Raw genomic sequence first — 14,243 nt, 5'->3', positions numbered from 1 at the left:
TTTTTTAAAGTATTAATCTGATTCCATAGGGAAGGTGATTAAATCTCTTTCTTGTATGACAGCTGCATACAATTCCATCAGTTTGACAATGGAACAAAACATACAGACATAATAGGTGAATAAGTCAAAGATAGGGATACAGCAGTAAACATCGATTTAAAATAATCATCACTATACATTTTTTTATCATGCCAACAAAGACAAACAAAAAGGCATATACACGAAGTAAAAACAAGTATACATATACCTACCATTGCATAATAACAGGATGTATAAGTACCGAACTACGTTGAATGGTTAATGCCGAAAGTAGGTTAAACAGTAATTAATTACAAAGAGGAACATCAGAATACGATCACACGTAATTAAAACTATACACAACTTCACTATATAGAAACTATATTTCAGGACCAATTGGTAGTATTTGTGAAGTTGATACGGTTAAGTTATGAACAAGATAAAAGTATATTGGTATTTTCTGATGAACTTCTTTTAAAAAAAAGAAGAGACATACCTCTAGTTCATCACATTGGTTCACCACATTGGTTCAACACTGGTAACATTTTTCAATGTCTGAGTAACTGCCGATATCTCTTCCATTCTGAATCGATACCAACTGTGCAGGTGAAGTTGATATATTGCTACTAAGGTTGGGGAAATTGATAATTGCTAAATTATCAGATAATACATCAATTACTGCTTGTTCATACGTAACCTGACGGTCAGTAACTGCAAGTTCTCTCAGATATGTTGACCAATGTTTGTGTGTTTTTTGGAAGTATTAGTTCGTGTCCACGTCCACTCTGCCTTTTTATCATATATATTTCTACTTATATCCATACAAATCATTTGTATATGCTGTTTTTATGCTATTGACCACAACTCATAATTGACAATGAGGGTGGAACAACAAAGGTTAACGACATAAGACATAATTTCATCTTTTCAATTATTAACTCTGCATTTCTATGTTGCGACATTCCAGCAGCGCCTGCATACAGAGTATATATCTCCCAATTAATACGATATTCCTGAATTTCTCCAATCATGATTTGCTTGAAAGATGGTATCTGCTCACAAGGAAGCTTTCAAACCAAGTGTTTCAAAGGATGAAGTTGAAATAATTCCTTCGTAAATTGTATAGTTGACATCTCGAATTGGTTGATTCATTCATATACAATATTGGATATGTTCCGTATGTCGTTACTTCAATCACGTTCCCTTTTCGTGATTGTGACCAACCGATCTTGACTATATGCACAACACGAAGGTTGCCAGGCAGGATTTGCTTACTATTTCGGAGCACTTGATATCACCCCAAGTTTATGGTTGGATTCGTATTGCTTAGTTTTTAGGTTTTATGTTGTGTCTTATGTATATATTTTTGTCTGTTCGTCTTGTTATCTGTTTTAATAATGGCGTTGTTAGTTTGTGTTTGATATATGGGTTTGTTTTCCCTCTTGTATCCTTTTCCACACTTCTGTACTCGATCATAACTGTTCCGGAAAGGGGATGGTTACAGGGTCGCATTCTGTATGGCCCCCCTAGCTCATATGTTGTTGTTGTTCATGTTTGCCATATTAACTATTTATAATCGGGGCTTTTTATAGCCGACCAAACGGTATTGGGTTTATCAATTGTACAAAACTGTACGGTTGCTTTTACGTGTAATTGCTAACTTTAACTTGGAAGTTTTGAAGGATTGACACTACATCTCCTTATCTTTACATAAAGAAGAAATATTATATATATCTATCTATAAAATGAAGACTCTATTCTTTTACATGTTTACCGAAGTATGAAATGGTTCAAAGCTTAAAATATTATTTTAAGAAAAAAACCATCCATAAATATATTAAAATTGTTTATTTACATACCGTACAATAATCAACAACTACATTTTACATTTAATCCATCCAAATAACATGAATAAGTCCAATCATATTGTACTCTAATACGCTTTCGTTAACATATCAACTAATAATGTTAACATATACAGAAAGATGCGGTATAAGTGCCAATGAGACAACTCTCCATCCAAATAACAATTTAAAAAAAGTAAACTATTATAGGCCAAGGTACGACCGCCAACACAGCGCTTGTCTCTCAACGATTAACAAGCTATAAAGGCATCTAAAATTACTTGTGTAAAACCATTTAAACAGGAAAACCACCGGTCTATACTGTATAAAAAGACGAGAAACGAGAAAGACGTATAAATTACATAAACAAACGACAAGTTTGGTTGTGAAATGTTTTTGAAATAATCCCAGAAGTCGCCAATACTATTTTTGACTGTTTTAACAGGTCGGGAACACTACCTCATATGAATATGCATAAATATGCTTACTTATTTCTCGCACATGTAATAGCTTATTTACGTGTGACGCAAATTATGTTTACCTTGCTTAAATGATTGCTTAGTTTAATAGATTGTGTCTTGGATGGAAAGTTATTGCATTTTGCACTCATACCTCATCGTTTGGTTTCTTTGTACATAGCATGTTTAAGAAAACCGTAGAGGGCGATATGGCACCCACTATGATTCAGAGGGTTTATATGATTGACAACGTTGCATATAAGTCAATATGACAGCAGCCGATCAATAACATTCCTCTAAGATATATTTGGGATAAAATCAAAACAGATGGACTTTGATACTATATATGCCCTTGAATTTTTACTAGATAACATTTTTGTACGCTTTTGGGATTCTGTATATCGTCAGGTTATTGGAATTCCAATGGGGAATAATTGTGCACCACTTATTGCGGACCTGTTTTTGTATTGTTATGAGTTACAATTTATGACAAAAATAAGCAAAGACCCATCGAAACAACATCTGATACACAAATTTAGTATTTTTTTTATATATTTGGATGATATTTTGGCTCTCAATTATGACGACTTCAGAAAGAAATTTATTGTGTTGAACTTATTTTAAATAAAGCTAATACTAACAATGACCACTGCCCTTTCCTCGATCTTGATATCTATATCACTAACGGAAAGCTGAATACTAAAATTTTTGATAAAAGAGATGATTTTTTATTTCCAATCGTTAATAAAAATTGAGAATGGAAATGGAAAATTGTCTATTTTTAGATGGTGACGTTCCCTTGTCACCATCTTACGATGTTTATGTATCTAAACTTGTACGATTCGCTCGTGTATGTAACAATGTTTCAGATTTTAACGACAGCAATTTATGTATTACTGAAAAATTATTACATCAAGGTTTTCGATATCACAAACTAGTCAAAACATTTACTAAATTTTATCATTGGTATAAGGACACAATTCGTGAATATAGCTCAACATGCAGACTTTTTATACGTTCAGGTATTTCACATTCAATTGTTTTATGGAAATATTCTTTATAAAGCACAAAGGTGTCAGTATTCACCTCAGAATCTAACAAAACCTTTCAATAAACTTATTAAGAAGGGATATAGTTGCGATACTTTTGTCAGGTCATTAAAGATTGCATATTTTGGCGTTAATATTGATTCACTTATAGGGTCTTTGCGTCGGAACTGAACACATTTAAAAAAAACAGTTGTCGGTATGACACGGGTTACGTTCTTCTCATATATTTTATGATGATGTGTTGGCGTTAATATTGATTCACTCATAGGGTCTTTGCGTCGCAACTAAACACATTTATTCGAAAACCAGTTGTTGGCATGACACGGTTATGTTCTTCTCATATATGTTATGATGGTATTATACTGAACCCCTAACGGGAAGGATTGTGCCTGATGTTCATATGATGAAATCATAATCCTTCAGTCAATTTAATTGAAGTCTGGAGCTGGCATGTCAGTTAACTGCTAGTAGTCTGTTGTTATTTATGTATTATTGTCATTTTGTTTTTTTCTTTGGTTACATCTTCTGACATCAGACTCGGACTTCTCTTGAACTGAATTTTAATGTGCGTATTGTTATGTGTTTACTTTTCTACATTGGCTAGAAGTATAGAGGAGGGTTGACATCTCACAAACATGTTTAACCCCGCCGCATTTTTGCGCCTGTCCCAAGTCAGGAACCTCTGGCCTTTGTTTGTCTTGTATTATTTTAATTTTGGTTTCTTGTGTACAATTTGGAAATTAGTATGGCGTTCATTATCACTGAACTAGTATATATTTGTTTAGGGGCCAGCTGAAGGACGCCTCCGGGTGCGGGAATTTCTCGCTACATTGAAGACCTGTTGGTGATCTTCTGCTGTTATTTTTTTTCTACGGTCGGGTTGTTGTCTCTTTGTCACATTCCTCATTTCCATTCTCAATTTTATTTATCGATTGACAAAACTACACAAAATGTTTTGAGCTTTTTATCATCCCGCTTTTATAAATCTTTTTTGATTATCATAACGAATATCATGATGTGCTAAGTTTAAGTTCTTATAAAAAGTGTACACACCCAGTTTAGATAGAAGTGTGTATGAGCCAGTTTCTCGTGTTTTTCGAAATATATTTTTTTTGAAATGTTAATATGCTGGTTAAAATAAGTTAAATAAAATTATCACACTGCACAGATGTCACTTCATATCGCCGTAAAATTAATGCATAGGTACAGTGCATAACAATGGAAAAAATCTGTTCAACTACTTTTTCCATATAAAAAAGAAGGTCAAATCGTGAAGCCAGTAAACAGTCCTTTTATAATCTGAGCATCCAAATTGAAGATTGTGATATATTTATATTACATTAAACATATTCGCAGAACAAAAAACATGTACATGTATTATGAAAGTCCCAGGCATTATATTAGATGACTGTTTTCCCTCTTATTCCACGTTTTTTAGAGTGTGGGTAAACTCGTAGTAGCTTTCATTTCAATGTAGTTCATGGAGTCGATTGGCCAGTGTTCCCAGGCCATATTGGCCTTGTGTTTTGGAAATTACTATGCAAATGTATTATGACGACAGCAAATCTAGAGTTCTCGACCTGTTTAAGTTTAAGGATCATCAGATATAAGTTTTTTTAGAATAAGAAGACATTTATTTTCCTATTATTCAAGGTTGTACAGTAGCTTATAATCATCTAATTAACTTTAAACTGTGATGGATAGTTGTTTCATTGACAATTATACCACATCTCTCCTTATTATTTTTATGAAGAAGATCTGATGATGAAGAAAATGTACTATCATCAAAGTATGAGATGTTTCAGAAAAAAACAATAATATTTTAAAGCATTAACCAATGAATATATGAATGAAAGTTGTATATTTTACATACCTTACAATAATGAAAACATTGCACTTTACATTTATTCCAATTATATTTTCATATAACACGCTTTACAAATATATCAAAAACAAATAGGATTTTTGTTTGTGGATGGACATATAGTTCCCGAAGTCGTCAATTTTGTGTTTGGTTATTGTTCTAAGTATTAGGACCAGATGATTTCGTAGCAATTGCTGGTTTAGTCGTTGTTATTGTCGTAGGCGTGGTTTTGTTAGACCGGAAACATCTGATGGCAAATTGACTGCGTATTTCTTTGAATCTGAAAATATAAATGAAAGGGTCTACCAACGGATTCATCAAAATCAGATTGTTGGTAGCTTTGATGATTTCATCATTAATATTATCACTAACATTAATGTAGAGACCATATATAGTTCTGGGTAAAATTGCACAAGCGGTCACAACGATGATACAGCTTAGGGTTATCGTGTTATTCCGCAATCTCAACGATGCTTTTCTTTGCTGCTCAATTTGGGTCTCACTCAAGGTCGCGATTTCCATAACCAAATATTTCTTTATTCTTATTCTACAAATCACCACGATGTAACAGCATGCAATCAACGAAACGACGATGGCATTAGGAACATCTACAAACAGGAGAAAGTCTTTGTGTGTGTTATATAGTGGATCGCATGGTAAGGGTACATGTGGGTGCAGTAGCTCAAACAAACAACGCAATCCGACGTAAACGTGTACCAAAACAAATCCTAGTCCTATAGCAATGTTGCTGGTCAAAGCACTCAACACTCTGTTAGGTCTTGTAAATGTAGCATTCAAACGATGGAGGCACATGCTAAATGTCGTCAATAAGGAACATAGGATTGAAGGAGGACAGAAATGTATCATGACTAAACAATGGTATTGATGCGGACCATGAATGCTGAATTCATTAATATTCATTGTAATAACCTTCCAAACATACTCAATAACCAAACAAGCATCAGTAATGATCAGATAAAAAGCCAACCGAAAAAATCTGTTCTTCGCTAATTTTCTTGTTTTTGCTAAAGACACTGCTGCCAAAACATGAATTCCAAATAATGTCATACATAATCCTGCAATAAATACCCACTTCATTGTGTAAAGATAAAACAAAAAATGAAATAGCATATATTAGGTTTTTATCTTATAAATACCACATGATTATTGCTCAAAATTTAAGACCAATGATATCGGAGATAAAATTGGACGCAAGTATTGCTAAAGGAATATATTATTTCATTCAGTTTTACTTTAGTCAGTCTATATTTATCTAATTAGGCGAGTATTGATCACAAGACTGATCTCTACAAATTAACTAATACTTAGTATCAAAGTCACTATTTCCATGCATTAAATTATTTGTATATAAAATGTACATACATGTGGATTAGAAAATTCAAAATGAATCCTACTGTCAATAATCCATTTTTGATATGATTTTCTCTTGTAACCATCTTATGGTGTTTATGTGTCTCAACTTGTACGATAGGCTCGTGTATGTTACAACAGATCTCAGTTTGAGAAACTTTATTACTGAAAAATTATTACACAAGATAAAATTGAGAATGGAAATGGAGAATGTGTCTAAGAGACAACAACCCGAACAAATAAAAAAACACAACAGCAGAAGATCACCAACAGGTCTTCAATGTAGCGAGAAATTCCCGCACCCGGAGGCGTCCTTCAGAGTATTTGATATCACAAACTAGTCCAAATAGATTTAAGGATCGGTAGAAGGACATCATTTGTAAATTTATTTCAACATGCAGACATCTTACATTAAAGTTATTTGGATGAAAGGATGTCTCATTGGCACTCATACCACATCTTCCTATACCTATCTTAGAATCGATAAAGTAACGATATTGATGTCAAGTCATAACATATTGAATAGTTTGACTTTTATATTGATTCACTTATAGGGTCTTTGCATCAGAAATAAACAGATTTATCTTTTAACCAGTTGTTTGCATGATACAGGTTTTTCTCGTATATGTTTTTAATGGCATAATACAACCAGGGAAAACAAAATCAAGAACCAATGCATTACAGTTTTCTTATAAAGGACATACAAACTAGATCAGATAAGGATAAAAAGATAAAAGATAAACTTTGAAAAAACTTATATTGAAAAATGCAAGTCAAATTGTTGAATACGTGGGTTCAATAGAGTCCAGACTCCTTATATTGCTCTTATTTCCATCTAATACCGATATATTTGGATGCATTAATAAGTTTGAAACCGATGCATGGTAGAAAACAGCACATATAAAGAAATAAAAATCTATTTCACCCTAATATCAATTTTACAAATCAGATATCACTTGCGCAAACATCAAGGTTTTGTGGAATTTTAAACATTTTCTGATATATAAATCAATCTCTGTAGCATACCATTATATTAAATGCGTGTGCAATAAAACTATTGTTTATTTTTCTCGATATCAAAACTAGTCAAAACATCGATCAATTATTTTTTAACCTCAGTACAAGGACATCATCCGTAAATATGATTCAATAAAATAAACGGTACCAATTTTCTTGCACCAGATGCGCATTTCGATAATACATGTCTCTTCAGTGATGCTCGTGGCCACAATATTTGAAATCCAAAGCTTATATTAAAGATGAAAAGCTATAATCAAAAAGGTCCAAAAAGTATAGCCACATCCATGAAAGGAATCAGAGCTTTGCATGAGGGAGATACATTCCTTAATTTATAATAATTTCTAATATTTTATAACAGCAAATTTTAATAACACAAAAAATCCGTATTATGATGCCAGTACCGAAGTACTGGCTACTGGGCTGGTGATACCCTCGGGGACTAATAGTCCACCAGCAGAGGCATCGACCCAGTGGTAGTAATAAAATAAACGGTACCAATTTTCTTGCACCAGATACGCATTTCGACAATACATGTCTCTTCAGTGATGCTCGTGGCCAGAATATTTAAAATATATTTTAAGTATGTCAATCGTCATCTGTCGTCTATCGATGACAAATTGGAAACATAATTTTTAGCATACTAGGGTAGGATTACTGCGGATGATTTCGACAACAAAAGTAGCCGTGTTAAACACCATTGTGTAAATACTGTCAGGTAAGATTGATTTTATTTTGACCTGAATATTTGGTTTTATTGAATTATAGGTCATTGTTTTCTTGATAACATGTATTTATGTTTTTCAGAGTGTTAAACGCTAAGCATTTTTTTAATTGTATGACTGGTGTATGTGGATATAAGAAGACGTTGTATGACTGTCAATGAGACAACTCTCCATGCAAGTCACAATTTGTAAAATAAAAAGCATTATAGGTCAAAGTACTGTCACGAACAGAAAGCTGTAAAGAGCCCAAAATGATAAAGGACATTAACGAAAAAAAGTCGAAAACAACAAACGCTAAAGCAAGATACTTTTAGACTGAATCATTATATTAATTGTTCTCCAGAAAAAACAATGTTAACATATATAAAATGTATAACACAAATCAAAGCAAATTTAAATGCAGCAAGCCATTAACTCTGTTGAAAACTGAACGCTATCAATCAAAAAAACAATTTAATTATATTTCCATTCTTTTATTATTATTTGTTATAACTACATCAGTTACACCTCGGTTGAAAATTCATGATTAATGGCTATTCTGGAATAATAGATGCCGTACATACCCTGAAACGTTTTCATAGTTGTGCTTGTAAATTAAAACCCGTGGTTCTGTTGCCAATTAGAATAATCAAATATACACCAACGCAAGTCAAAATATTTGTTTCTAACTAATAGTTATCAAAAGTACCAGGATTATAATTAAGTACGCCAGACGCGCGTTTCGTCTACATAAGACTAATCAGTGACGGTCAAATCGAAATATTATAAAGCCAAACAAGTACAAAGATGAAGATCATTGAGAATCCAGAATTCCCCAAAAATGTGCGAAATACGGCTAAGGTAATATTTGCCTGGAATAAGAAAATCCATAGTTTTCGAAAAAATAAAAGTTTTGTAAACATGAAATTTAAAAAAACCACCACATGATTAATATTCATGTCAACACCGAAATGTTGACTACTGGGCTGGTGACATCCTAGGGGACGAAACGTCCACCAGCAGTAGCAACGACCCAGTGGTTTAAATAGTTATCAAAAGTACCAGGATTATAATTTAGTACGCCAGACGCGCGTTTCGTCCACATAAGACTCATCAGTGACGCTCAAATCGAAATATTATGAAGCCAAACAAGTACAAAGTTGAAGAGCATTAAGGATAAAAAATTCCCCAAAAATGTGCCAAATACGCCTAAGGTACATTGTATGTTTGCTTGGAATAAGGAAATCCTTAGTATTTCGAAAAAGTTTTGTAAACAGAAAATTAAAAAAAAACGACCACATCATTGATAATCATGTCAACACCGAAATGTTGTATAAAATATTAATTATATTAAGTATAAATTAAAACTTCAAAATTAGAAATTTACTACACCAACACAAATTGGCAAAGGATTAGATCCGATAAGGGCTGATTTTAGCCTCAAATTTCAGGTTCATCTGACGAAAGATTTCGACCTCTGTTTGAACACTTACGTGTCTATTTCATTTGAATTATTTAGTTTATTTGAAAGATTTTAACTGATTAAGTCATTAAAAACGATCCAATTCAAGCTCAAACATGACAAATCTACCAAATATGCCGAAAAATGTCACTTTTCAGATGGTTTTTGTCAAAAATTAATGTGGCCGTATCCGTGTTCATCCTACACCTTCAGATATGCTATGTATTATCATAAAATACAACTTCCATTTTAATATTAAGGATGAACACGAATGCGGCCACTTTCGTTTTACACGAAAACCGTCTAAAATTTAACTAAAATGCTAGAGTTGTAAAGATTTCATTAATATTGCATGAGTTTATGGTGCTAATACCCTATATATGTGCTTTTTTTGTCAAAAACAGCCCCTATTTATGTAGCAGAGGCATTCTACTGTCCAATACATAACTAAAAGTTTACATTTCAACAACTTTGTAAACCCGCTATAATTTGGGGTCAAAAAGGGGTCTTAATGGACCTACTCCTTTAAGACAGTTCTAATCAATAAATGGCAATCGTGTGATTATCTAAAATGCTTCTGAAAGCTAGGAATGACTATTGTATACACTTGTGTTAAAAGTTGTGGTTTGGGATAATTATGATGGTTGTAAATTAATAATTGAATAAACATGAAATATGAAATCTATATATAGTATGCATTACATTAGCATTATGTCATTTATTACAAAAAAAAAATCATGCTAATGGCAACGCTTAAAGAACAGGTTTTGATAAAAATTATAATAATTGCTATTTGATGACTTCATTAACTAGAATGTTTTGAATTGATGACGATTAAGAAGGATCATAATGGTGTTTTTCTAGAGTGAATTTTCAAAATTGGACGGGGCTGTTTATGGGTTACTTGGGTTTTAACAGGGTTTTAATGGGAAAGTAATTGTTCGACGTTGCAGGGTTATTTTTAATTAACATTTGGACGATTTCAGTATGTCCTTTCTGACAAGCCATGTACAACGGTGATAATTTTTCATTATCACACTTATTTATGTCTGCCTTATTATTTATTAACATCTGCGCTATTTCAGTATGTCCTTGCTGACAAGCAATAAACAGGGGAGATGCTCCAGTTTCATAACACTTATTAACGTCTGCTTTTTTGTTAATAAGCATCTGAACTATTTCAGTATGTCCTAGCTGAGAGGACATGTACAGAGGTGATGCTTCGTTATAATGACACCTATTAATGTCCGCCTTGTTGTCTATTAACATCTGAACTACGTCAGCATGCCCTTGCTGACAAGCAACGAACAGAGGGGATGCTCCAGTTGCAATACACTCATTGATATCTGCCTTTTTGTTAATTAAAGTCTGAACTACCTCAGTTAGTCCTCTCTGACAAGCCATGAACAGAGGTGACGTGCCAGATTCACCACACTTATTAATGTCTGCTGAATTGTGTATTAACGTCTTAACTACGTCAGTGTGGCCTTTTTGACAAGCAATGTTCAGAGGGGATACTACCTTATTATTACAAATATCTACGTCTGCCTTATTGTTTATTAATAAAAGAACTACATCTGTATGTCCTTCCTGGCAAGCCATGAACAGAGGTGACGCCCCACCAATACGACAAAGGTTTACATTACTGAGACAATGATGTAAACACCATTTGACCAATTCAATATCTCCTTTAAAACAACACTGTAGCAGTGGGGTACTATTGTTATGAGTGTCAGATGTACTAGCCAATTGTTTCTGTTGTAATATTTTCAAACCTTTGATATGAAGTAGGAATCTTTGTCTAAAGATTTGATTGTTCATGTTGATGTTACAGAACACATCTTCTATATTTCCATTTGACCAGTCATCTACCATTCTTTTAATATATATTTGTTGATATCTTTCTGGTACAATAATCGTAAACTCATCACTCGTACTTTTTTCTTCAAATAAAAACCTTTCACGAATTAACCGATTTGTAGCATTTTTTATTAGACTCTGAATCATTACACTACCAAAGTAGAAAGCGAGAAAATCAAAAAGTTTGTCATGAATAGTTCGGTAAATGTTTCCCTCCTTTCTGATAAATGTATGACTTAATGAATCCAGCTCGTCACGTAGAACCAACCTAGATGTTCCTTTGACCACTTTACACCTTTCGTATGTGTTCTTAATAACTTTTTTAATATCTTTATCCACATCTTCCGTCAGCCATTCTTCTTTCAAGCAATTATTGAACATCACACATAAAGCGAGTGCACAGTATTTGCCATGTGCTCCTTCTGTTTGTAGGTTATCTATTTCTTCTTTGTAAACTGTAAATGGATTCTTGAAAAAATCTACAACATTCAGTTTTGAATTTTTGTGGTATAATTGACACAGAAGAGGAAAACAGTCAAAAGTGTCATAATACCCTTTGATCTTAGAAGCTTTTTCTTTCAGATAAAACTTAGCTATTGACTGTTTTTCTGATTTGGATAAACGCAGATTTTCAGTCAAAAGATTACATTCACAAGGCTGGAAAAGTGACAAAGTTTTAATTTGTTCATCTCTGTAAACCTGTAGTCTACAAGACATAATTAATTTAACATGTTGTTTTTCTACTAATGTATTAATTTTCTGCACGCAACTTTTCCAGTTTTCATATTTTATTGGATTTAATGTATATGTACCACAAAAATCATCTACCACAAAAAGGGTCTCTTTTTTAGGATTGTACCACGTGATTATGTCATTAGGATTTGTTACCGGTAATACATCAAAGCCATCTTTCTGCATTTGTAGTGCTACATGGCGTACCAATGACGATTTTCCACATCCAGAACTTGCAGTAACAATAACATAACCCTTTTCTTTGATGCATTTCAATATACTTCTTGCTGCGTTAGTTTCTATGTATGTTTTGTCGTCTGCTTCCCATGTTTCTAATTCATGTTCTATTTGTCCTAAAACAAGATTTGTTTATTCATTAAGTAAGACGTAATGAAGAAGATTCATAAGGTTCCACAATCAATTCTGATTTTGTAGTTAAGATGCTTATATTCATCATGTCTATATATGGGGAAATAACAGTGGAGAAGCATGTATGTCTAATTATATCATTATAATAATTGATTGGTGTGAACGTCCAATTGTAAATACACGCATATGAGAGCTTTCTTACAAATTAAGAGTCTTTGTTTTATCCGGTAAAACAGCATTCATTTCCTAATCAAATCTATCTTTCAAAAACAGGTGTATCGTAAATAATACAAGCTTTTAATATCAGAAAAAAAAGAAAAATAGTGTTAAATACTCTTACGTCTGATACGATACTTACATATACCACGAGTACACTTAAGCACGAGTTTCAAGATTAAAATTTTAATGGCATTATTGAAGTACGTTTGTCTAGATTTAACGACAAGATTCAAATATTTTTTTTTTGTGATTTTTATAGTACACTATATGCACATGTCGACATGGAATTTCGGGATTTGCAAAACAATGATATCCATGCTACACTGTTTTAAAAAAGTAATGTGAAATTGATCTAGAAAAACAGATTTTGTGGTCAAGTTTTTTTTTCTATTAATGTTATAAAGGTAATGTAACTCTTGTGATCGTAGGCGACACATATAAAACAATTACTTTAATTGCAAATTTAATATATTTAACTGACTGGAAATCGTACCGAACACCTAAAATGATGAACATTTATATCAAACTAAATATTTATCAAACAATACCATTAAGACATGTAAGTCATGTACAATTATTACAATACTAAATTGAGGCCATACACAATGGTATACTAATTTCGTGCCCTCTGGCACTAAGATATATTGATGCTATATAGGTAAAAAGAGTTTATTTGTTTTATTCTCTATATGTACTATAAACATGATATAGGGTAATGTGCTAGATTGTTACAAATGTTTATTCATGTACTAGCTAAACTATACGAGTTAAATATGTAAATTACACAGGGGTGTGGGAGCTTGCGTCTCAACTGATTTGTTGGCCTAAATTGTGTGCTTTTTGTTTGTAAGAAATAATGAATACTGAAATAATTTATTGATCGATTTGTGAGTGTGTAAGACAGTTATTTCATAGCATAACAAGAATTTGGAAATCTCATTTAAAGTCGGTTAATTAATTCGACCATGATGATCATGTTTGTCTGTTAACAAGCTTGCATGCCTTTCTACTATATCGTTAAGATACATGTTATATGCAAAAGAAGTTTACATTCATTTGGTTAAAATCTTTTTTCCATAGAAAGCGCACATTTTAAATTGTTTTCAAGATGAAAGGAAAACAATGGTTATTTTTTTTTTCATTTAAGAGCAATACTTTCCTATACATAATCGTATGACAATGTTCAAATAAATGAACACTAGGTTGAACATTGATTTCTAGTGAGGTTTTTCCTGTTTACAACGAATTTCAAAATAATACACACAATTTGCATGTA

General features: G+C 32.6%; 1 protein-coding gene across 1 annotated transcript; it reads right to left on the bottom strand.

Annotated features, from left to right (window-relative positions):
- Positions 1-10,687: 10,687 nt before the first annotated feature.
- On the bottom strand, positions 10,688-12,565 carry LOC134726079 (ankyrin-1-like). Its single transcript, XM_063590477.1, has one exon. The coding sequence runs from the start codon at positions 12,563-12,565 to the stop codon at positions 10,688-10,690; it is 1,878 nt and encodes a 625-aa protein (XP_063446547.1).
- Between the last annotated feature and the right edge of the window lie 1,678 nt (positions 12,566-14,243).

This window comes from Mytilus trossulus, chromosome 7 (genome assembly GCF_036588685.1).
Source record: "Mytilus trossulus isolate FHL-02 chromosome 7, PNRI_Mtr1.1.1.hap1, whole genome shotgun sequence".
Classification (NCBI taxonomy): domain Eukaryota; kingdom Metazoa; phylum Mollusca; class Bivalvia; order Mytilida; family Mytilidae; genus Mytilus; species Mytilus trossulus.
Note: the sequence above shows the minus strand (reverse complement) of the source record. Positions and strands in the feature narration are given on the sequence as shown.